This window comes from Peromyscus eremicus, chromosome 2, assembly GCF_949786415.1.
Source record: "Peromyscus eremicus chromosome 2, PerEre_H2_v1, whole genome shotgun sequence".
NCBI lineage: Eukaryota > Metazoa > Chordata > Mammalia > Rodentia > Cricetidae > Peromyscus > Peromyscus eremicus.
In genome coordinates this window covers 63,591,983-63,615,290 of record NC_081417.1, presented here as the reverse complement: position 1 = coordinate 63,615,290, position 23,308 = coordinate 63,591,983, and the positions used below count along the sequence as shown (strand labels likewise).

The 23,308-nt window shown below is 50.8% G+C and overlaps 4 protein-coding genes across 6 annotated transcripts in view; 2 read left to right on the top strand and 2 right to left on the bottom strand.

The window, feature by feature from the left end:
- Rgp1 (RGP1 homolog, RAB6A GEF complex partner 1) lies at positions 1 to 4,450 on the bottom strand. Its single transcript, XM_059254216.1, has 9 exons — positions 4,204 to 4,450; positions 3,683 to 3,817; positions 3,184 to 3,320; positions 2,847 to 2,930; positions 2,601 to 2,750; positions 2,250 to 2,396; positions 1,923 to 2,050; positions 1,559 to 1,748; positions 1 to 240 (listed from the first exon to the last, which is right to left on the bottom strand). The coding sequence occupies exons 2-9, from the start codon at positions 3,796 to 3,798 to the stop codon at positions 17 to 19; spliced, it is 1,176 nt and encodes a 391-aa protein (XP_059110199.1). The 5' UTR covers positions 3,799 to 3,817; positions 4,204 to 4,450; the 3' UTR covers positions 1 to 16.
- On the top strand, positions 4,318 to 17,382 carry Gba2 (glucosylceramidase beta 2). 3 transcript variants are annotated; one of them, XM_059254213.1, is made up of 17 exons: positions 4,318 to 5,197; positions 9,258 to 9,349; positions 9,535 to 9,650; positions 11,839 to 12,057; positions 12,386 to 12,625; positions 12,851 to 12,953; positions 13,101 to 13,254; positions 13,327 to 13,452; positions 13,640 to 13,812; positions 14,020 to 14,124; positions 14,325 to 14,432; positions 14,530 to 14,681; positions 14,798 to 14,904; positions 15,021 to 15,163; positions 15,217 to 15,359; positions 15,450 to 15,641; positions 15,900 to 17,376. In XM_059254213.1, the coding sequence occupies exons 1-17, from the start codon at positions 4,863 to 4,865 to the stop codon at positions 16,137 to 16,139; spliced, it is 2,748 nt and encodes a 915-aa protein (XP_059110196.1). In that variant the 5' UTR covers positions 4,318 to 4,862; the 3' UTR covers positions 16,140 to 17,376. The 3 variants fall into 3 exon arrangements, with proteins under 3 accessions (XP_059110196.1, XP_059110197.1, XP_059110198.1); XM_059254214.1 differs by having other exon boundaries at positions 15,244 to 15,359; positions 15,900 to 17,372; XM_059254215.1 differs by having other exon boundaries at positions 5,176 to 5,197; positions 12,391 to 12,625; positions 15,900 to 17,382.
- Creb3 (cAMP responsive element binding protein 3) lies at positions 16,373 to 22,616 on the bottom strand. The gene is made up of 10 exons (XM_059254218.1): positions 22,231 to 22,616; positions 21,988 to 22,143; positions 21,756 to 21,912; positions 21,611 to 21,681; positions 21,404 to 21,493; positions 18,484 to 18,590; positions 18,324 to 18,392; positions 17,167 to 17,251; positions 16,991 to 17,075; positions 16,373 to 16,899 (listed from the first exon to the last, which is right to left on the bottom strand). The coding sequence occupies exons 2-10, from the start codon at positions 22,132 to 22,134 to the stop codon at positions 16,571 to 16,573; spliced, it is 1,140 nt and encodes a 379-aa protein (XP_059110201.1). The 5' UTR covers positions 22,135 to 22,143; positions 22,231 to 22,616; the 3' UTR covers positions 16,373 to 16,570.
- Positions 22,579 to 23,308, top strand: part of Tln1 (talin 1) — a 32,509-nt gene continuing 31,779 nt past the window's right edge. The window contains exon 1 of the mRNA XM_059254217.1: positions 22,579 to 22,821. The gene's annotated coding sequence lies outside the window, so the exon portion shown is untranslated. The remainder of the gene's footprint in view (positions 22,822 to 23,308) is intronic.

Sequence of the window (23,308 nt, the reverse complement as noted above, 5' to 3'; positions counted from 1 at the left end):
GGCATGTGGGCCAGTTTCAGATAGTTATACTGCTGGTGCTGGGGCCTGGGGCAGCATATGAGACCAGGGTGGGGCTTGTAGGGAGCACTTTGATGGGAAGGTCCCAGCTGAAGGTGTCTACAGGCACCTGCTCGGGCCCTGTCCAGGTCGCAGGTTCCGGCTGCTCCAGTGGGGGCAGAAGGACTAATCCTGGTTCTCGGGAAGTTACAAACTCGAAATGCAATCGCCACTTCAAAGACACTGTGAAAGGAAAAGACAGAGGGAGAGACTCTAAACCACTGTTCTCAACCTATGGGTCTCGAACCCCTTATGGGTCAAAGGACCCTTTCACAGGGGTCGCCTAAGGCCATCAGAAAAGAGAGATAGTTACACTATGATTCATAACAGTAGCAAAATTACAGTTATGAAGTAGCAATGAAAATAATTTTACGGTTGGGGTCACCCCAACATGAGGAACTGTATGAAAGGGGTCACAGTGTTAGGAAGGTTGAGAACCACTGGTCTAAAAGCAAGTAGGTCAGGTGTGGTGGCACACGCCTGTAATCCCTGTATTAGGTGAAGCCAGCGGAACCACAAGTTCAAGGTCAGTTTGATGCCAGCTGCGGGGACTACATGAGACCCTAAATCAAAAAAGGAAAAAAAAAGCAAGCAAGTGGCGGGTAGTAAAAGCCAGTGACAGGATGTGGTTAGTAAATAAACAACAAACTCAGAACCACCAGGATGGCTCAGCAGGTTGAGGGGACTGGCCACCAAGCCTGGTGACCTCAATTTGATTCTCAGGACTCATCTAGCAGAAAGAACCAGCTCCAGAAAGCTGTCCTCTGACCTGCATGCACATGCTGCGGGGCACCTGCCCAGATACACACACAAAATACAATAAATAAATGCATTTAAAATTCCCTGACTGGGTGTGATGGTGCAAGCCTTTAATCCCATCACTCAGGAAGAGGAAGCAAGTGGATTTCTGTGAGTTTGAGGCCAACCTGGTTTACACAGTGAACTCCAGGCCAGCCACAGCTACGGTGAAATCCCGTCTTTTAAAAAAAAAAAAAAAAAAGGCATGCAGTGGTGGCAAAGCCTTTAACCCCAGCAGAGGCAGGTGGATCTCTGTGAGTTCGAGGCCAGCCTGGTCTACAGAGTGAGTTCTAGGACAGCCAGGAACCCTGTCTCGAACAAAACAAGGAGACACAGGGCAGGAGCTTCGATCAAACATTTCTTTTTAAGAAGTCTGGTGTGTTAACATATTCACCAGAGATACCGTTAAGGATTGCAGCATCAACTCCTAGAAACACAAGGTCACCATAGTCAAAACTAGGTAGTTTGAAGTAAATGTGCTGAGGAGCCAGAGCTCAGCATCACGGGGCCAGGAACTGTACTTTAAAGCCAGTAAGAGTTCAGGGGTCAGCACATCTAACAGACAGGGAAAGAGGAAAGATGTGAGAAAATGCAAAGGCTTGGGTATGTATGTCTGGAGTTTTGGGACCAGGACCCATTACACTGGACCTAAGCCCGGCATTTACTTCCCCTACGCCCTTCTCCGAAATGGTGGGGTGCTCACCAATGGCAGTGCAGAAGCCAGGGGTAGAGCAGAGAGGGATGGGCAGAGAGAAGCTGGTTCTAGTTGTATGTAGGCAGGACTCCTGGTGCCGGGCATGAGTCACATGGGACACTGAAGGGGCAACTCCTGTCCCACGGCGTCGCTGGTATTCAGGCTGTACGCGCTCTTCAGTCTGTAGGCTTACTGAAAACTGGGAGCAAGAAGAGAGATGCATAGCAGCAGACATTCGGAAATATGGACTGTAGGTGAGTGGTAGCTCTGAGGAACCCCGACTTCCACTTCTACAAACCACCCCTCTTTATGCAGGCCCCTCTTCCACCCTAGCCCTCCAGGCCGAGCCTAATAAAAGCTGGTCCCTTCTCACCTGCAAACAAGCCACAGTTCCTTCCCCTAAGTTTAAGGTCCCCACCACGTCCTCGCCGAGTCTGTACACAGATTTGAAGACACCAAAGGTCCCGACTTTCCCTCGGCCATCACTGATATTGTATAGATCTGGGGAGGATAGATATCAAAAGGCTACAGTTTACACTGGGGAAAATCTAGACGGAGTCTCAGAGGCCAAAACATGAGACTTTATAACGGGGGCAAGGTATTAGCGGACCATGAAGGGATGTGGTAGACAGGAGACTTTTTCAGACAGGAATACACTAAGGGAAGGGCTGGATCAGGACAGTTATGAAAGGATTCTCACGGAGACTGCGGCAGGAGGTGGCAGCCATGAGGCGCTCCCCAGCCAGCTCAGCTAGCCATGAATCCTTCTTCCCACTCTCATCCTCCTCTAAGAACGGACTGGATGGAGCCACAGCCTCATCTTGGGGAAAGTGGACATCCTGAAGACCTAGAGAGAACGAGCAGAGGGAATGCTGGGAGGAATCAGAGATGTGACAGACAGTTGGTTTCAGAGTCCAGCCTGAGGAGGCTGAAGGGGAGCCATGCTTTAAGGTCTATGTCTCAGCTTGCTCCCCACCTCATCCCCAGCACTGTCCCTAACGCCAGGAGTCCCGACAGGTCCCCAACCCTTCCCTCTAGGAACCTGACTCACCAGTCAGCACAAGAACTCTCAAAGGGACTCTGAGTAAAGTGATGGGTGAGTTGACGCGCTGGCAGCCAATGGTCAGTTTGTAGACGTACTTGACCGACTGACCCCGAAAGGAAGGTGGACCCTCCGTGGGCAGCACTTCGCTGTAGGAGTCTGGTTGGGAAACAGTAGTCAGGGCAGCTGGAGGCAGCAGGGCCCTCCCTCCAGGACACTTAGAAGGCAATGCCAGGCTGGGGGACAATCACTCACATGATTTGGACTCTCCAGGGTCGAGCCTCAAGTCACAAAACAGGATTTTTGGTGGAGTAGAAAGGATGCACTGACCCCTCTCACCTATGAAAAATAAGAAAGACTGCAGCTAAATGACTCCACTGTCCATTACTGACCAGAGTCACACAGCAAGTGGAGGCAGGGAAAACCGCCAACTCTTTCTGTTGTAATATGGGAACAGTCTTAGGGCCCCAAATCAACAGTTACCTCCCCCTACACCTGTGGTGTGTTGGTGACTACATCACGTAAGAACTTAACTTTACCTCTGGGTGACAATGACTTCCCCTCCCTCCAAGACAAATACTCTATCTCTAACCTCGGTGTGGCAGAAAGACGGTTTGGCTGTCAGGCTGGACATCTGGCTGGCTGGAGTCAGGGGGTGGCAGTGCTACTCGACTCTCGCTGGCATGGAACTGGCAGTGGATCTGGGCACTGGCCCAGGCCAGAGCCTCACTGTGGAAGAGGAAAAAGAAGGAATGAGAAGATAGTTCCTGACTTCACAAATGCTTTCCCTCCGATACTGTCTGACCAGACCACCACGGTGAGATGACTGTCTAGTGACCAGGGAATCCAGAACCCCCAAAGTGAAACCACTACGCAATGCAAAGCGCATCAAGTTCAAAGAGGGAGGAGGAGGAGAGGCGGGTAGGGGGCCATGGCATCCGCATCTTTGTCGAAAAGCCCTTCCCTACAATGAGCAAGGAGGAGGTGACGGTAGTGCAGTTACAGGACAACCAAAGCTCTGATTTAGAAGGAGCGAGCGACACCGGGCTTCCTCCCGGAAGGGCCACCACCTTCAGTACCAGCATCCCCACCTGGATGCAGAAGTGGCGCTCAGGGGCAGGGGATTAGTGACAGTCACTAAACATTCCAGAGCCTCCCCCGCCAGAAACACAGGACCTCGACTCAGCTCAGCCACCACTTCAATCATGGCAGCTCCAGAACCAAATCTAGAAGGAAACACACACAGTGCCAGAAGTCAGTACCGGGGAAAGAAGGAAGAAGTGCCTGGGACCTAGGGTTATGTCTCGATCTGGGTCCCAAGTAGGGTTTTTCAAGTTTCGGTGCGGGTGGGAAGCGCTGGGATTTGGGGAGCTGGCAGGCGGACTGGATGGGCGACAGATACTGACTCTCTACTGCCTGCGTGAGGGCGTCGCTCTTGCCCCAGGACCTCTCTGAGTCCAGAGTCGGACTAGGCCCCCTGCGCCGCCACCCACAGGCCCCCAGGCCTGCCTCTGTCCCCGCTTCCCTCGAGGCTCCACATCCTAGCCCAAGACACCGCTGCGCGTCACGACTCTGGATTCAAACGCGGACCCTTACAGATGGAGGTCCTCACCTGCCCGCCCCTCCGAGACCGGCTCGGAGATCGGTGGCGTCCGCGGTGCCAGCGGCGCGGCAGAGGCGGGACTTCCTATGTCACACTGCAGCGTTGAGGCACCCCTTCCGGTCCGACCTGTAGGGTGCTTCCGGCCGGAAGGGGCTCGGGTGGTCCCTGGGCTGCGGGTCACCCTCCCAGCGGTGGCACCTGAGCGCGGGCGCTGGGGATCCCGGCCGGAGGGACCCGGTACCCAGCCCTGGAGACCCTGGAGCGGCGGCCCGGGGCGGGGCCGAGGGTCGCCGGGAGCTCCGGGGCGGGTCCCAGGGGCGGTGCTTTGCGGGCAGGTACCGCGGCTCCGCCCCCGTCCGCCGAGCCGGTCGGCCTTGGGCCGGGCGAGCTAATCGCCGCGGCCCAATGACAACAAGGCCCAACCCTTCCAGCCTAGGATCTAGAGACGCGACCCAAGAGAGCCCGCGGCTACTTTATTGCTGTGGCCACTGCCACCGCAGCCAGAGCTCTCAGACTTTACCCGGACACCAGCTTCCTACGGCTTTCCCCAGCGTCGGGCCCTCCGGGACCGTACCTAACCGCAACTGGTGCCCGCGTTTCAAGACGTCAGAAACCTGTCAGCGGGACCCGAGGCCACCGGGGTCGTGAGGACCCAGGATCCAGTGAACATGATAACCTGCGTACCGGCCTCAGAGCAAAGCAGCTGTGCCGATGGAGAGCCACAAGTTTATTGTCCTGAAGATACTGGGGACACCGAGGCTGTGCGGGCTACTGACTGCGGGAGCCCTGAGGACAGTGGACGCCAGAATGAGCCAGGCTCCTGCAATTCAGAGGACTCTGGGCAGTTGATGGCCTCCTACGAGGGTAAAGCTAGGGGCTACCAGGTGCCTCCTTTTGGCTGGCGGATCTGCTTGGCTCATGAGTTTGCAGAGAAGAGGAAACCCTTTCAGGCTAACAACGTCTCTCTAAGCAACTTGGTAAAGCATTTCGGTATGGGCTTGAGGTGAGTAGATCCTTAGAATGCCTTGATTCCTTTGTTCCCATTCAAGACTCCTTGCATAAGTGGGAAAGGGTAATCAAGCAGCTGGGCCCCTGGTGCCTGTCAAGTGTGCCATATCCCCTGCATTCTTTAACCCTGCAGTTTTTGAGGGTGAGACTGAAGAGGTTTTGCAACCTTTCTTTCCCAGCATCTTCCCCGGCTGCAAACAGAAGGAGCGTGTTGTCCGGCAGTCAGCCTTTCCTATTTAGGCGCTCGCTCCTGAGCACTTCCTCTTTCCCAGACTTAACTCCGAGATTAGTTATACTCTGTGGCAAAGTAGAAGACCAGCCTCTGTTGTATTGATACAGTGTTTTATTTGCGAGGAGGATGTTCTCCAGTCTATGTTAACTTGAGCAGCTGAAGCAGTCTGTGTACCTTATTTAAGCATGTGCCGCTTCAGTCCCAGCATTCATCTGTTCCTTTCCTCAAGCTCGGACTCCTGGAATAGTTGAGTCTGGCTGTCGTCAACCCTAAAGAGAGGGTGAGAAGTTCACTCTATTCTGTGACAGAGGGCTTCTGATACACAAAAAGCAAAGACGGAATTGGGCAAAGTAGTGCACACATATAGTGCCACCTACTTGAGAGGCTGAGGCAGGGGATTAGTTTGAACCTAAGAGCTCAGAGCAAACCTGAACACCACAGTGAAAGCATCCCCAAGTAACAAATGGGGGAGAGCTGGGGAGAAAGCTCAGTAGTAGAGAGCATGCGTGCCACCACTGGACTACTTCCCCGGACCCCTAAGGATGACTTCTAGCCAGATGTGCTTCAGCGTCCCCAGTGCTAGTAGCTAAGTCTTCCAGAGCCAGCCTTAGTTCTTCCTCCCATCCCAGAGGTTACAGACACTCCAGAGCAGGTACTATAGAACCCTTCTGAGTTCAAAGACTGGTGGTGAGCAGGCATACCTATTAACAGGAACAGAGGGATAGAAAGGCAGAGAGCATCGTTCTGAGGCCATTCTGAGTCAGTGCATATATAAGCACAGTGCTGGGGAGGGATGCATAAAAGTTGGGAAACTCAACCCCAGCAGCTTCTAAACTAGGGAGCCCTTCCTGCCCCGGTCAGTGCCGTGGGACTGGCAGGAAGTCCACTTACCTAACTAACTCCAGCTCCAGGCAATGAGAAGGGCCTTGTGCTGCCTGGACACTTGGCTCCCGTGGGTGGCCTATCAGAGAACCATTCCTCTAGGCCCTTTATGAAACTGACTGTATTAGTTACTTTTCTTAGTGCTATGATCAAAACCGGACAAAAGTAACTTAAGGGTTTGTTTTGGCTTACAGTTTGGGGGTACATTCTGTCAGGCAGAGAAGTAATGGTGGCAGGAATGAAGGCAGCTGGTCACATGGTGTCACAGCCAGAAGCAGGGAACAGTGAAGGCTAGACCCCCACTTCCTTTCTCCTTTTTATTCAGTCCGGGACTCCAGCCCATGGGATGGTCACCCACAGTTAAGGAGTATCCTCCCACTTTAGTCAACCTAATATTGACAATCCTTCCTCCTAGGCATGCCCACAGGCTTGTCTCTCCACCACCATACTGTTCCAGTCCGACTCTGGCCCAAAGCCTTTGTGTCCAAATGGGACCTCGGGTACTGAGACAGGCACAGAGGATTGCATGTGATCAGGATAAGGTCAAGAACATGTGTCCATTCATCCTGGCCTCTTAGCCACTCAGTGTGAGCTGAGTCACAGAGGCCTCAGGCTCTTGCTCAGCCCCTTGGACCTTGGCTTCCCATACTAGCATAGGGCGGGTATCATCGACACACAGCTTTTGGAATGGGACGGGTTGAGGATAAAGCAGAGCTGAGAATTCAGAATGATCATTTTTGAACTGGGATTGGTATTATAGGGAAAACTGAGTATGTCAGGAATGGCCAACTGCCAAACTAGAGCAGGGAACCCCCTGGAGTGAGCTGAACTGAGGGGCACCCTGAACAGGAGTGCTGGCAGGCTAGTTATGGGAGTCTCAACTTAGAGTTCAGTTTTGACTGCTGTTCCCTTAGCCAGTGTTTACTACCCGACAGTCCTTTGCTCTGCCTGTCTTAGTATCTTCTAATTCTCCAATCCTCCAGCCTCTCACCGCGGCCCTCTCCTCTAAACTGGCCACCACCTATCCTTTGTCTTCCACGCCTTTTACCCTGTCTCTGGAGTACACCCTTCCATTATTCTTAATACATTCTTCCCCTCCCAACTCTCGCTCCAATCTGCCTTCCATTGCTCTTTCTATGTCAACTGTCTGTACATCCATTCACTTATGAATTCATCAAATATTTACGGGCTGCAGGCCCTGTGCCTTGTCCCGTGCTTCGAGCTGTGGCAGACATTCATCTAGTCTTGGTCATTGTCCCTGAACCCAAGGAACTTAAAAATGTCATGCTCACATGACAGAACACAATGAAATAACAAGACAGTGTCTAATTAGGAACTGAGATAGTGTGTGGCAATAATCATACCTGTCACCAATATTCTGCTTTATGACTTTCTTATCTGTTAGGCTATTTGATCTTTCGGTGATTACATGAGGTAGCTAGGGCAGAGTTATTCCCATTTTGTAGATGCGGAAACAAAAACTTGAGGGTTCACATATCTAATTACTTGTTTAGATGTGACTGAATGTTGGGTGTAAAGTGATTGGTCAAGGAGGAGAGTGGACGTGGGAAAGACTGGCAAGGCAGGGCTTGCTTAGTGACCCTCCTGAACGAGAATGTATACGGAATAAGACTAGAAACAGGCTGAGGCAGATGTCCTAGCCTTCAAAATAGAGCCGTCTACTTGTATGTGACCGTGTTGATGGTTTCCTGTTGATACAAAGCGAGGAGCAAGAACAGGGAAACACTGTGATTGTTGTTGTTGTTGTTTTGTTTTTCAAGACAGGGTTTGTCTGTGTAGCCCTGGCTGTCCTAGAACTTACTCTATAGACCAGGTTGTCCTCAAACTCACAGAGATCCGCCTGCCTCCTGAGTGCTGGGATTAAAGGTATGGGCCTCCACCACCAGGCTAACGCTGTGATGTTTTAGAAAGCTTTACTATAGTGGGTATTTTGATTTTGTTTTATTTTGTTGAGACAGGTTCTCACTGATGCACAGGTTGTCCTGGAAATCATTATGTAGCCCAGGCTAACCTCAATTCCAAGTGCTGGTTTTACAGGCGTGAGCCATCATGCCCAGTTAATTTACTGGGTGTTTTTAAAGAGCCGAATCTGAAAACTTACAGTAAAACTGGAGGGGGATGGGGCTTCCGGGGAAATGGTCCAGGACATAGAAACACCAGCTGTCTCTAGCCGGGGTACTCAGTCTTCCTGGATAGTCCTTAAATGCCACCGTTCATAATCGTAAATAAAGTCATTTTTAAAAGAGGAAGTCCTTTTGGCAGCTTCTGCTTGTTTGGAAATTAGGGGGATGTGTAGAGGATGTAGCTAGGGAAGGGCAGCTAGTCCTTTGAACACAGACAAAAACTCCTGAGATTTAAGCGCACACAGTGGTGGTGGAGTCAGAACAATCAGAATAGAGAAACAAGGGTGTCCTGCGTGAGGACTGGGGCAACTGGGAAGATAAGGGACCCTGAACTGGAGGAAGACAGTTTGGAAGATATAGTGATGGGTCCTAGGTTATCGTTTGAGACAGAGTCTCACCATGTAGTCTATGCTGGCCTCAAACTTGTGACCCTTCTGCCTCAGCCTTCAGAATGCTATGATTACAGGACTGTTCGTGGAGCCTGACATTCTTGGGACATTTAGGGGGAGATCACAACGGAATACCAAGACAAAGGCAGATAAGAAACAGCCCACTTGGCCGGGCGGTGGTGGCGCACGCCTTTAATCCCAGCACTCGGGAGGCAGAGCCAGGCAGATCTCTGTGAGTTCGACGCCAGCCTGGACTACCAAGTGAGTTCCAGGAAAGGCGCAAAGCTACACAGAGAAACCCTGTCTCGAAAAACCAAAAAAAACAAAAAAAAACAAAAAAAACAAACAAACAAAAAAAAAAAAACCAGCCCACTCACCCTCCTACTCACATTGACATTTGCTCCTCAGGTACTTGAAGTGGTGGTACCGGAAGACCCAGGTGGAAAAGAAGACTCCTTTCATCGACATGTTCAATTCTGTACCCCTGAGACAGATCTATGGTGAGTCTCAGCTCAGCTGCCCTTTTTAGAGGTCTGATTTCTATGCTTCTGCAGAGGCAGGCAAGAGGTTTCTAGTTCATGCATACTTCATAGCTTCATTCCTAGGCTTTTAGAGCCCAGACAGGAGATGTGGGCTTGCTTTCCTCTTCCAGTCCTCCACTGACCATCCTGATTTTTCTTTCCAGGTTGTCCCTTGGGTGGCATTGGAGGAGGCACTATCACCCGGGGCTGGAGAGGCCAGTTCTGTCGTTGGCAGCTTAATCCTGGGATGTACCAGCACCAGACAGTCATTGCAGACCAAGTAAGAGTCAGGAAATGGGGGGCAGGCAAAGTCGTGGCTCTTGACTAGCATGGAATGTGGCCGTTAGACATCCACATGGTGCAGTCCAGTAAATGCTTTCCGGATGCTGTGGGCTCAGCCCAGTGCTGGGATGGACAGTATGTTAAGATGAACACAGAACCCATGTTCCTTGAAAGAATAAACATGCCTGATAATTCTCATGTCCATGTCTCCTGCCTAGCTCACAGTCTTCTGGGCACTAGCTCAGCCAGTACCCTCCAAAGAGCAGAAAATTCCTGGGTCATTTAAACTGGCTAAAAGAACAAGTATGGGATGGCATATCCCTATCCTAGTACTTGGGAGGTGGATACAAAAAGATCAGGAATTCAAGACTAGCCTCAGTTGCATAGTGAGGCTGACACTAGCCTGGGCTACCTAAGACTCTCTCTCAAAATAAAGGAGGAGGGGGCGTGCAGGGAGGTGACTCAATACGTAAAGCCACCCGAGTCTGACAGCCTGCATTCCATCCCAAACTCCCGTTGTTAGGCTGGGTGACAAGTGCCTTCATTGCTTGAGCCATCTGGGCTGGCCCCCCATTTTTTTTTTTTTAAAGGGCATTTGAAAAGATCGGAAGGGGTAAAATAAAACCTAAAAAGTCTTGGTGAAAACAGATGCACAGCGCGACCTCTCCTCACCTAGATTGTCAACCTTTAGCCAAAGGTCAGCTCCGCTGCTGCAGATCATCTCAGGGGGTCTGCCCAGGGCTCCCCAAACCCCCCCTCTTTAGCTGTCTTCATTTTTCTAAAGCTTCAGACTTCACTTCTGTTTCTAGATCCGCTCTGGGCCTTATCTTACAGTATATGACCTTCTTTTCATCATAGCTCTCAAATGGCCTCCCCTTCTGAGTTAGTAAGGTCCCTTTTCGTGGGGGAGCCTCCAGCTCTCAGCCTATCTTCAAAGGAGAGGTGACGGCAGATCTTAAACCTGCTGGTGACAGTGTCCTTCTCGATTCAAGTTTAGTGGCTGTGCTCAATAGCCATGCTCCACCCCCTGCCCATGCCTCATCTCTTCCATATTCCAAGGGGAATGCCTTTGGAAGCATGAGTCTGCAGTAATTATGGCCTGTATGCTGTGTCAATACACTGTGGTAGGCGTTGGGGATGTTTGTATTAACAATCCTACAAAGTACCATTATCATGATTATTTTACAGATGAGGAAACAGGATCCAGAGGGCATTAGTAACATGCTCAAGGCAGCATGGTAGGGAATCAGAACCAGTCTTCTCTCTAACAAAGAGCTGGTGGTCTCAACCATTTGTACTTTACTAGCAACATGAAAAAGTGTTTTATGGCTAGACCCATCTCTGTAATCCCAGCACCGAGGCAGGAGGATCACCAGTTCAAGGCCAGCCTAGGCTACATAGCAAAACCCTATCTCAAAAGAGGGAAGGGAAAGAAAAACTTTATATACAATAAAAATACCAAGCATAGTTTGGACCAAGAAAGAGATATTAAACCTCCAGTGTTCCTTCTCTCTGGAGCCTAAAGTTTTACTGGAGAAATAAGACTTGGAGCAAACAGACAGTCACCATGAGGGGCTGTGCAGTAGACACCTCTGCAGAGACTTTGCTTGTTCTCTACACACACACCAGCTCTGAGAGGTTCGCTTCAGTAAGCTAGAAATGGCCCCTGCCTTCAGAGTAAGCCATGGGACAACTGGGGACACAGGATAAAAACCTTGTGACGTAATTCACCAAATACCAGAATAAAGAGGACTAGGACATAACAGAGTAGCCCCTGCTGGAAGGAGGAAGAGATGTGACTTAGTCCTTGAAGGATGAGGGGCTATAACTAGATGGAGATGAACATGGGCAGAGGCATGAAGAGGAATGGAAGAGTGCTCAAAGACTGGGGAGTATTTGTGTGACCAGATAGCCAGGTTAGAGTTTAGCAATCAGCCCGAGTGCCCTAGGAGTCACTGAATCATCCTAAGTAGGGATGGGCACCTCTTGATTTCTGCTACCACTAGAGGCAGAGATCGTATAGGCCTGCTTAAGGTTCTGAGATCAGGAAGGTGGTGGCTCACTGAGCTGGGAGATGGCCTAAGGTGGTGGTGAGAGTCTGAAAAGGGAGGAAATGCTTTGGGGGAGCGGACCAGTGTGTATGGCTGTGGGTTACTTATTCCAGCCTGTCTGCTCTCTTGATCCAGTTTACAGTATGCTTGCGTCGGGCTGGGCGGACTGTGTATCAGCAAGTTCTGTCCCTGGAGCGTCCAAGTGTCCTGCGCAGCTGGAACTGGGGCCTGTGTGGTCACTTTGCTTTCTACCATGCCCTTTACCCCCGAGCCTGGACAGTCTACCAGCTTCCTGGCCAGGGCGTCACTCTCACCTGCCGCCAGGTCACACCTATCTTGCCACATGACTACCAGGTGAGGCTTCCTCCTGCTTCCTCCACCACCTCACACACACACACACACACACACACACACACACACACACACACACACACACACCCCGCAGACCCAGCTCTGGAGAAGTCTGATGACCGACGAAAGGGAGAGGTTGGAGCTGTGAACATTACACTGGCTTCCCAGGCCCATTAATTCTAGCCTTCGAGAGCTTCTGGTAGGCCATTTTCCCGGGAAGATGGGAAGATAGCGAGGAATACTTGAAAAGGTTCTCGATGCCCATGACTGATCCTGAGGAGCGAAGCCAAGGATGGATACACCGAGACTGAGCCCCGCCTTTTATCCCCAGGACAGCTGCCTCCCTGTAGGAGTCTTTGTGTGGGATATAGAAAACGAAGGAGATGAAGCTCTGGACGTGTCCATCATGTTCTCTATGCGGAATGGACTAGGGGGTGAAGAAGATGCGCCAGGAGGGTTGTGGAATGAGCCCTTCTGTCTGGACCAGGATGGGAAGACTGTGCGGGGACTACTCCTGCATCACCCCAGCCCCCCGAACCCCTACACCATGGCTGTGGCTGCACGCTGCACGGTAATGGGAGAGGCTGCCCTGTACCTCTATGCCTGTGCCCCTGCCCTCACAGCCCGACCCTGAACCTACTTCACCTCTCACTCTTTCATGTCGTCAACTCCCAAGTCCCATCCTCATCACAGCCCTCAGCCTCCGAACTCAGAGGTGGCAGTGTGTAAGAGGAGAAGAGCTAGGCAGAATCCTGTCCTGGTACTTGCCTTCACAGAGTCTTTGACCCCTTAACAGGCAGACACCACGGTAACCCACATCACAGCCTTCGACCCTGACAGCACTGGGCAGCAGGTGTGGCAGGACCTACTTCAGGATGGACAGCTGGACTCCCCTGCTGGTGATGGGGGTTTGACTGGGAGGTGTTGGGAAGAAAGGCTGATGTCCTGTCTTAGGACCAGAGTGGAAGACCTAATGATGAACAGGTCTTGTCCCTAGCTGTGGGGCTCAAGGGAGTGCCTGTGCTGAGTTCTTCTGTGCTTCTTAGGCCAAAGCACCCCCTCGCAGAAAGGAGAGGGTATTGCTGGGGCTGTCTGTATCTCCAGCAAGCTGCCACCACGGGGCCGGTGCTGCCTGGAGTTTTCACTGGCTTGGGACATGCCTAGGATCATGTTTGGAGCTAAGAGCCAAGTTCACTACAGGTAAACGCAGGGACCCTAAGGCACCGGGGCTCTGACCCAGCATCCGTTCTTATGCCTTTCTTTCCACCTCAGGCGCTACACACGGTTCTTTGGTTCAGATGGTGATGCGGCACCTGCCCTTAGCCACTACGCACTGTGCCAATATGCAGACTGGGAGAAGAGAATCTCAGCATGGCAGGGCCCAGTATTGGATGACAGGTGCCGGTACAGCCCTCCTCCTGTACTTTTTCCCGGGCACTTACTCCAAATAGGACTTGATCTGTTTCTACCCTCCACTCAGTAGGGCTGTGTTGGGATTCACTTAGTGCCCCACTCCTCTGAACTCTAGAATCCTCTCTATCCTGAGAGGCTCATAAAGATCCATTCCCTCCTCTTGGCTTCCCAGATCCTTGCCTGCCTGGTACAAATCTGCACTGTTCAATGAATTATACTTCCTGGCTGATGGAGGCACAGTATGGCTGGAAGTTCCTGAAGACTCTCTCCCAGAGGAGCTGGGAGGCAGCATGCATCAGCTCCGCCCCATCCTGCAGGACTATGGGCGATTTGGCTATCTTGAGGGTATGGGCGGCTGGTGGGTTGGGGTGTGTCAGGCTAGTGTCCTGCATAAAGCAAAATGATAGATTTTTGCCTGTCCCAAGATATTGATGGGGTAAGGGTATAAATGGTGACTATGGACAGATGCTTGTGCCCTACTTCCAACTTTGAAGGGCTATCGAGTGGAAGCTGGGATTCTTGCAACAGTGTCTTTCTCTGTCATCCCTCCAGGCCAGGAGTATCGCATGTACAACACATATGATGTCCACTTTTATGCTTCTTTTGCCCTTGTCATGCTGTGGCCCAAACTTGAGCTCAGTCTACAGTACGATATGGGTGAGGGTAACTTCTCTTAGCTTACTTTACCCTTGAACCTCTGTAGTCTCAAATGATGTGTCCTTCCCCTTGCCACGAGCATACATACCTACCTCTTGCCTATTGGTTTTCCTCCGGGGTCACACACACAGCTCTATGACCCACCCCAAGCCTGCCCAGTCCTTGCTTTCCCTCACCTACTTGCGGGTCTGCTCCCCCAGCTCTGGCCACTTTCAAGGAGGACCTGACGCGGCGACGGTACCTGATGAGTGGGGTAGTGGGGCCTGTGAAAAGGAGGAACGTTATCCCTCATGATATCGGGGACCCAGGTAAGGGTCCACTGTCCCAAGGTCACCTTTCCTCTGTGTTTATACCCTCTATCCTGTCCACTGATACAGATAAAGCACGTCCCCTCCCCTCCAACAGATGATGAGCCATGGCTCCGAGTCAATGCATATTTGATTCATGACACCGCTGACTGGAAGGACCTGAACCTCAAGTTTGTGTTGCAAGTTTACCGGGACTACTACCTGACTGGTGACCAAGGCTTCCTGAAGGACATGTGGCCTGTGTGTCTGGTAAGGCATGTGTATATAGTATCCAGTACACCAGGGACATGAATGATGTCTCAGGAGAACCCAGATGGCTAGTACCTTTCTTTGAACCTCTGGCCTGTGTCTTGATCCCTCTCTAGGCTGTGATGGAGTCTGAAATGCAGTTTGATAAGGACCAGGATGGACTCATTGAGAATGGAGGCTACGCAGACCAGACCTATGATGGATGGGTTACCACAGGCCCCAGGTTGGGGGGTGGGGATTTCCAGGTCTGAGGTGGGGAACTGGGCACGTAAGGATGGTAGCGCTCATGCATGGGAGGGGCTGGACTGCCAGTCTGACCCAGCCCCTGTCCCTGATCAGTGCTTACTGTGGAGGGCTGTGGCTGGCCGCCGTGGCTGTGATGGTTCAGATGGCTGTTCTGTGTGGGGCCCAGGATGTCCAGGATAAGTTTTCTTCCATTCTCTGTCGAGGCCGAGAAGCTTATGAGAGACTGCTCTGGAATGGTGAGTTAAAGCAACCTGGGGCCTCTTAAAGCCACCTCCATGGACACAAGCAGCTTTCCTTTGCCCTCCCTCTACTCCAGGCCGCTATTACAACTATGACAGCAGCTCCCAGCCTCAGTCCCGTAGTGTCATGTCTGACCAGTGTGCTGGGCAGTGGTTCCTGAGGGCCTGTGGCCTGGGAGAAGGAGACACTGAGGTGAGAGACGAGAAAAGCCAGCAAGATGGGTTTCCCTGGGTGGGAAGCAAGTCTAAGAGACTCTCTCTGCCTCTACTCTCCCTGCTCTAGGTATTTCCTACCCTGCATGTGGTCCGTGCTCTCCAAACCATCTTTGAGCTCAATGTCCAGGCCTTTGCAGGGGGAGCCATGGGAGCTGTGAATGGGATGCAGCCTCATGGTGTTCCCGATAGATCCAGTGTGCAGTCGGATGAAGTTTGGGTGGGTGTGGTCTACGGGCTGGCAGCCACCATGATTCAAGAGGTAATGTATTTATTCCCTTTCCCATCCCTTCACCATTTGTACTGTGGTCCACAAAACTTCCTCAACAACTAAATTTATTCCAGGAACATCCTAATGTCACCTTATCCGTCCACAGAGCCCCCTTTTCCCTAGCATGTGTTCCACCTCTTGCCTTTAGGTTCTAACCTGAGGGCAAAAGGCATACTATCTTCTCTGCTCAGCTAAGGTAACTGTGCCATGAGGCCAGTTATTATGTATGACTTCTCCCTCTCCCGGCAGGGTCTGACTTGGGAAGGTTTCCGGACAGCTGAAGGCTGTTACCGCACTGTATGGGAACGACTGGGCCTGGCTTTCCAGACCCCAGAGGCATACTGTCAGCAGCGAGTGTTCCGCTCACTGGCCTACATGCGGCCGCTGAGCATCTGGGCCATGCAGCTGGCCCTGCAGCAGCAGCAGCAGCAGCAGCAGCAGCATAAAAAGGGCAGCGGCCAGTCGTCGTCACACAGGGCACAGGACTAAGCACAGAACCTGAATGTGGACCAAAGCTCAGTCCGGAGCGATCCCTCCGCACTGTGGAAGCCCAGCCTCCACACTGGTCTTCCCTCCTTCCCATACTCCTGCAGCCCTGAGCCACTAGGACAATCACCCCCTCCCCTTCTCCCTCCCCAGCTGTGCCAGGAAAAGGGGCTGAAGAACCACTTATTTATTTCTTCCCTACCCGTTCCTTCCGCGGATGAAATAGTCAAGGCCAGTAAATTTCTCCAAGTCTGTTCATGGAACAACAGATACACATGGATATAAATAAAAGACCCCTAAAACTAGTGAGTGTGCTGTGTTTGAGCTCCCAGGCATCCTAACAGGGCACAAGAGCAAAGGCCAGCTTTCCTTTCCCCCTATTCCTTTTTATTTGAATACAGACACGAATCCTCAGGCTGAGGATATTCTCCCCTCTAACCTGAATACCTGCCCTGCAAGATGACAGAAGGAGGGCTGTGGGGAGGCAGCCACCCCTGTTTCTTTGAAAGATTTGCCTGCAGGGGAGGGTTGGGGCCTGAGAAGGGGGTCTCTGAGGAACGATCAAGGAGTGGCCAGTGCTGGGGTGGCTCTTCCTGAGGCATGTGGTAGAGCAGGCAGGAAAAGTTGCCGGAGGCCTGGAGCCTATGTTCGGAGCTACCCAGCAACTGGGTTGTGCTGTCCTTCGGAAACTTTGACTGCTGGGCAGGCAGCTTCGGCTGAGGGAGGTCGTCACTGGGGAGGGCACGAAGCTGACGGTGTAACACTGAAGAGACAAAGACCTGTCTGTCAGGAGACAGCACCAAAGAAGCCCTTTACCAGAGCCCATGCCTTCAAGGTGTCCTGAAGCCTCTTACCGACATACTCAGCGGGCACACTCCCCCTTGTGTCCGAGGAGTACATGGCAGGAACAAGAAGAAGACAGAAAGAAAAGAGAAGGACCTGGAAAACAAGGAGAGAGGAGATGAAGGAAGGGCTCTGGCCACACACCCTGTCTCCGCCAGGAAAAGGATCTCCTGCCCCACCCTCTCACCAGAACACAGGTGCTGCCGCTGCTGGTTTTGTTGGCTATCTCAATGACCAAGGCCTGAAGTCTCCTCAGTTGCTCTAGAAGGGACCTAAAGGAAGAGAGGAAACGGTGAGCATGCCCTGGCCTAGCACGGAGTCACAACGAAACCCTCCGGTTTAGCCGTCCTCACTACTGGTGCAGTGAATCCAATCTCTTAACTGCCTTGCCTTTTTTTCCCAAATGACTCCCAAATGTCCTCTTTGTGGACAAATGCCTGTAGTTCCTTACTGAAACAAAAAAATAAAAACTTCTCTGCCTTGACCTAAACTCCTTTGCAAATACCTTCCAGAATTCTCTAACACCTGGTCAGCTATGCATGTAATCCTCACCAGGTACTGTGTTCTCTACTTTCTAGGTCAACACCCCCCGTACTAGAGTTCCAGCCAAACACAAATATATTGTCTTCTCTCCGCCTAGAATGTTTTCCCCACCCAGTCCCATCCCCATAATTGCAACTGCTCTGATGTTGACTACCTCCAGTATTTTCTTTTCTCCCCTTTCTTTTTTTTTTTTTTTTTTAATTTATTCAGTTATAACTTTTTTTTTTCTTTTTTTTTTTGGTTTTTCAAGACAGGGTTTCTCTGTGTAGCTTTGCGCCTTTCCTGGAACTTGCTTTGGAGACCAGGCTGGCGTCGAACTCACAGAGATCCGCCTGGCTCTGCCTCCCGAGTGCTGGGATTAAAGGCGTGCGCCACCACCGCCCGGCTTTTTCTCCCCTTTCTTTGTCTTGGTACTTAATTTCTCCTTAACTACTTGTGAATTTATTTACCATTACTCTGAGCTTGAGACCTGATAATAAAGGCCAACCAGCAGATGTTTGCATTTAGGAGCTATCCAGTTAGAAGTCAAATGTGGAATAGTGGAAAGAGTGAGAAAGCATTAAGAAATTAATGACGGGGCTGGAAAGATGGATCAGTGGTTAAGGCATTGACTGCTCTTCCAGAGGACCCAAGTTCAATTCCCAGCACCCACATGGCAGCTCACAACTGTAGCTCCGGTTCTAGAGGACCTGACACCCTCATACAGACATATATGCAGGCAAAACACCAATGCACATAAAGTAAAAATAAGTCATTAGAAAAAGGAGTTTAAAAGATTAATGACTATGAGTGGTTGCTTACAGATTCTGTTCCTCTAGAAGCTGTACTTTGTTCTGCAGCTCCTGATTCTGGGCTGTGTATTTCAAGACCCTGGAAGATAACATGGACATCAAAATATTGCCTGTGTCTTCCCTTCAAAAACGTACGGCTTCCAGCGTTTTCCCCATGTTTTCTTCCCTACCTGCTCTCCAACCCTCCCACATACACCTTCTTCTTCTTGCGGCTTTCCTGAGCAGCTCTCTTGTTGCGAATCTTTCTCCGCACTCGTTTGAGAACCTGTTCCTCCACCTACGAGAAGACGGGAAAAGGTCATCCTAGGTGACCATTATATACCTATATCGTATTATACAGTGTGGGACGGCAGCTAAGGTCAACCCTCTTCCCAGTGAAAGACTCCCACAGCTTCCATGATCAGTAGGCATTCACCTTCTGTGTGAATGGCTCCAAGGACCAGGTGTTTAACGCACAAAAGCCAGACTATTTTTTGATATTTTTATGTGTATGGGTGTTTTGCCTGTGTGTATGTCTGTGTATAATGTGTCTGCCTGGTGCCCATATAGGCCAAAAGAGAGTTTCAGATCTCCTGGGACTAGAGTTACAGTTGTGAGTTGTCGTGTGGGTGCCGGGGCTCAAACCTGGAGCCCATGGAAGAGCAGAAAGTACTCTAAACCACTGAGCCATCCTTCCAGCCTTTAATTTAATTAATAAAAAAAAAATTCCTCAGCTAGATGTGGTAGCACAGGCTTTTAATCTCAGCACTTGGGAGGGAGAAGGAGCAGATCAGGACTTCAAGACCATCCTTGATGCCAGACTGAGCTACATAAGACCATGCCTCAAAACTAACAACAATAACAAAAAAAAAAAAAAAAAATCCATCCTTAACCTAAACCAATATCAATCTTCTTATAATTCCTATCCATTGTATTTACCTAGAATCTCCAGGACTATGTAGAATATATCCTTTTTTTTAAGGCATTTAAACTTTTTTCAGAAATTAAAACTGAATAAAGTTGTTAACTCTTATAGTCTCTGATATAGCCTGTCAAACCTGGACACTAGCCAAGAGTGATGTCATTCACCTGTAATCTAGTCCCCGGGAGTTAGAAGCAGGAAGATCAGTTCAAAGGCATTTCTTATGCACTACATAGTCTGAGGTCTGCCCTGCCAGGGCTTACAAGACCCTGTCTCAACAAACAGGGCTGGAGGATGTAGCTCAGTGGTAGAGCACTTGACAAGCATGCATGAGGTACCATATTCAAACCTCAGTGGGTGGGGGATTAAGGTACGGTCTGGCCAGTGTAAAGGAGGACAAGACAGTTACTGTCCTAGGGACAGAACCACTATTGATAATTCCAAATTCTATTTTCTTTCCTATGAACTAATACAGTGCTCATTCATCTTGTAATGGTGGTGGAGGGATAGGAGACAGTCTCATGGAGCCTAGGTTCGCCTGAACTCAACATGAAGCTAAGTCTGGCCTTTAACGCCTGATTCTCCTGCCCTAAATAATTTAACGTCTATATAACAAAAGATACCATGAAAACATTAAAAAGGAAAATGGGAAAATGACATAAAAGGGTTTGCCACAAAAGCTAGATGTAGTAGTGTGCTGTGGGATGGTCTGTATGTCAAATGTGTTGCTGATTGGTCAATAAATAAATCACTGATTGGCCAGTGGCCAGGCAGGAAGTATAGGTGGGACTAACAGAGGAGAATTGAGAGAACAGGAAGCTGGGTGAGAGAGACACTGCCAGCCGCCACCATGACAAGCCGCATGTGAAGATCCCGGTAAGCCACGAGCCATGTGGCAAGGTATAGATTTATGGAAATGGATTAATTTAAGCTGTAAGAACAGTTAGCAAGAAGCCTGCCACGGCCATACAGTTTGTAACCAATATAAGTCTCTGTTTACTTGGTTGGGTCTAAGCGGCTGTGGGACTGGCAGGTGAGAGAGATTTGTCCTGAGGTGGGCCAGGCAGGAAAACTCTAGCTACAAATGTAGTGTATGCCTGTAATCCCAGCACTTGGGAAGTGGCTTTGATCTTATGAGGGCCTTCTTGCCTCTGCCTCTAGAGTGCTGGAACTATAGAGATATGAGCCATCATGCCCAGCTTTGATAATTGTTTTTGTTAGACTGGTTCAGCCTCCCAAACATTTCTACCATTGAGCAAGAGGTGGAGTACCATGATCACAATGAAATCTGTATTGGCCTGTTGTAGAATAGTATTTTAAGGTGTGCTTTTTTTTTTTTTATGTTGCATTTGTTTAACTCCTGTGAAGCTGTGTTACTGTGCCTGTCTAAAACACCTGATAGTCTAATAAAGAGCTGAACAGCCAATAGCAAGGCAGGAGAAAGGATAGGTGGGGCTGGCAGGCAGAAAGAATATATAGAAGGAGAAATCTGGGAAGAAAGGGTTGAAGAAGGAGCCAAAGAAGGAGGAAGGCATCAGGATCCAGCTACCCAGCTCAAGCCACAGAGTAAGAATAAGATTTACAGAAGTAAGAATGGGAAAAGCCCAGAGGCAATAGGTAGATGGGATAAATTAAGGAAAGCTGGCAAGTAACAAGCCAAGCTAAGGCCAGGCATTTATAAGTAAGAACAAGCTTCCGTGTGTGATTTATTTGGTAGCTGGGTGGTGAGCCCCCCAAAAGAGTAAAAATAACCAGCAACAAAGGCCCTTCAATTACAGTCCTTTTCAAGGCTCTATACTGTTAGTTGGCATTTAAAAAATTATTTTTTGTATGTGGGTGTGGGCTTATTTGGAGATCAGAAAACTGGTAGGAGTCAGTTCTCTCCTTCCATCATGTGGGTCCTGGGGATAGATATCGGGTCAGGCCTGGCAGCAAGGGCCTTTTCCTGCTAAGCCATACACTGGTAATTTTGAAAGGAACGCCACAATTTATATAAACCCTACCAGACCAGGAACTGCCCTTGCATCCAGCCCATCATCTACCCACCTGCCCAGCTTCCCACTAGCAGCAAGTTTGCTAAGATTCTGACCTCAGTCCTTTTTCAAGTTACTGATATGAAATAAACTGAAGTTGCCTTCTTGAGTCATACAATCCCCCTCCAGCTTTTGCTCCCCGAACAGAAACCTTACCTTAGTGAGGGGAAGAGTTGAGGGCAGGGTAAGCCCCTCCTTCTCCAAGAGCCTCTTCTCTTCCTCAGTCAGCATCAGCCTAGAAATCTCCTTAGGGTTGGAGGAAATAGTGGAGAGCAGAGTTGCATGGGGATGTCAGAGCAGAATAGGGGAATCTTGGCCCCAGTCCTGCAAGATGAGATAATCCTGAAAAATCAAGTCCAGTACCTGCTCTGCTGCAGTTTCCTCCACACGCAGTGGAGTCACGCGGAACCCCTCCTTTTCGAAGTTCCCAATATCTGCGAAAGCGAAAGTAGGGCTAGCTAGGCCAGTGAGCTCTTCCCTCCCCCATAACTTAACATTTCACACTCACCTAGATCTATGGAGACATGTTCCTGTGGGAGGGAATAGTTGTGATCATGGCGAATAGAAGAGCTGGAGGAGCTGAGAACATCCAGCGGTGCCGAGGGACTGAGCAGAGAGCTCAGTAAGTCCTCTACCTCCCAGTCGCTCAGTTCTTGCACGGAGTTCTAACAAATTCACAGGCCTTGATTTAATCTCTGTACCCTGGGGTCTCATGGACCCTACTCAGAACCCCCACCCACCTCGGAAGGTGACAGCTCCAAGTCCAGCGGGGCCTCCACGTCCTGCTCGTTCGCAGCCCACAAATCTCCGCTTTCCTCTAGCAGGAAGCCCAGCAGGTCCTGATCACCAGGATCCAAAGCTAGCAGGTCCTGACCACCAGGATCCATTTGGGATACCTATGGATAGAAATCCCTGCACGCAGATCCAGTCTCCGAACCTTAGGTACGACCCCTCGGTCTAACTGTCAAATCGGCTTGACTTACCTTAGTCACTCTACTCCAGGATGCAGGGCCGAGGACCCAGCGGTCACTCTAAACAGCCACCTCCCAGTTTCTAGTCTCCTCAGCTTCCAACACAACGGAAGTGATGCACCGAGAGCCTCATGGCATCCTGGGACTTGGAGTTCCCTCCAACTCGGAAGTGGCTCGTGTGCGCCACGTCCCGGGGGCTATGCAAATTTAGGGACGTCCCTACAGCTTCCCACACCCCAGGGCGGGGATTCTGGAGATCCGGGTCCGCCTTCGCCGCGAGCTAGAAAAAAGAAGACTGAGTCTAAAAGGGAACTCCAGCCTAGTTTGGGCGTTCTCTCCAGCGCGCCGCACCCTCGCTTCCTGGCGGGGAGGGGTGGCCAGGCTTCGCGGGTGCCCGAGCATCGAGAGCTGCGGCTAGAGCAGCTTCCTGAAGTCTCCGCGACCATAGAGCGCGGGCCCAGGGCGCCGCCGGCGGGTGGGGGACGTTTCCAGGACGGAAGTGGACCCGAGTGTCGAAGGGAGGGCGAGGCCGGAGCCCCAGAGCAACCCAGAGAACGAGCGGGTAGCGGGCCGGCGGGCGGGGCGCAGAGCCGGGCAGCGCAGGTAGGCCAGGCGGGCCGCGCCGGAGCGTCTAGGTGGGGCTGCGGGGACAGGCCAGCCCGGGAAGCGGCGGGCGGGGCCCCGATCGTCCTGCATATCCTGTGTCCGGTCCTGTTGGGGAGGTCAGCGTCCAATGCGTTTCGTTTCGGGTTCGGAATTAAGCTAGCCGTGTTGCGAGAGGCAGGCCCCTTTTGTGGGAGCGGGCAGTTCTCTTGTCTCTGCTAGGTTTGGGGGAGGGTGAGGAATGGGGTGGCAGAGAGGCGCTGGGCGGGGATGGCCTTTGGTGTTAGCAGATAGTGAGTATGTGGTTAGGAAAGCTTGGGGTGAGTTTGGGATTAGGTCGGGTTTAGGAAGCAAGGTAGAAGTTATGAAGCTGGACTAAATTTTAAACATTAGCTGCATAAGTCAAGTCTGTTTGGTGTAGGTGACATTAGATTGAGGTCATTATTTTGTTCTCTGGAAGGACCAGCATAAATCAGAGTACAGAATC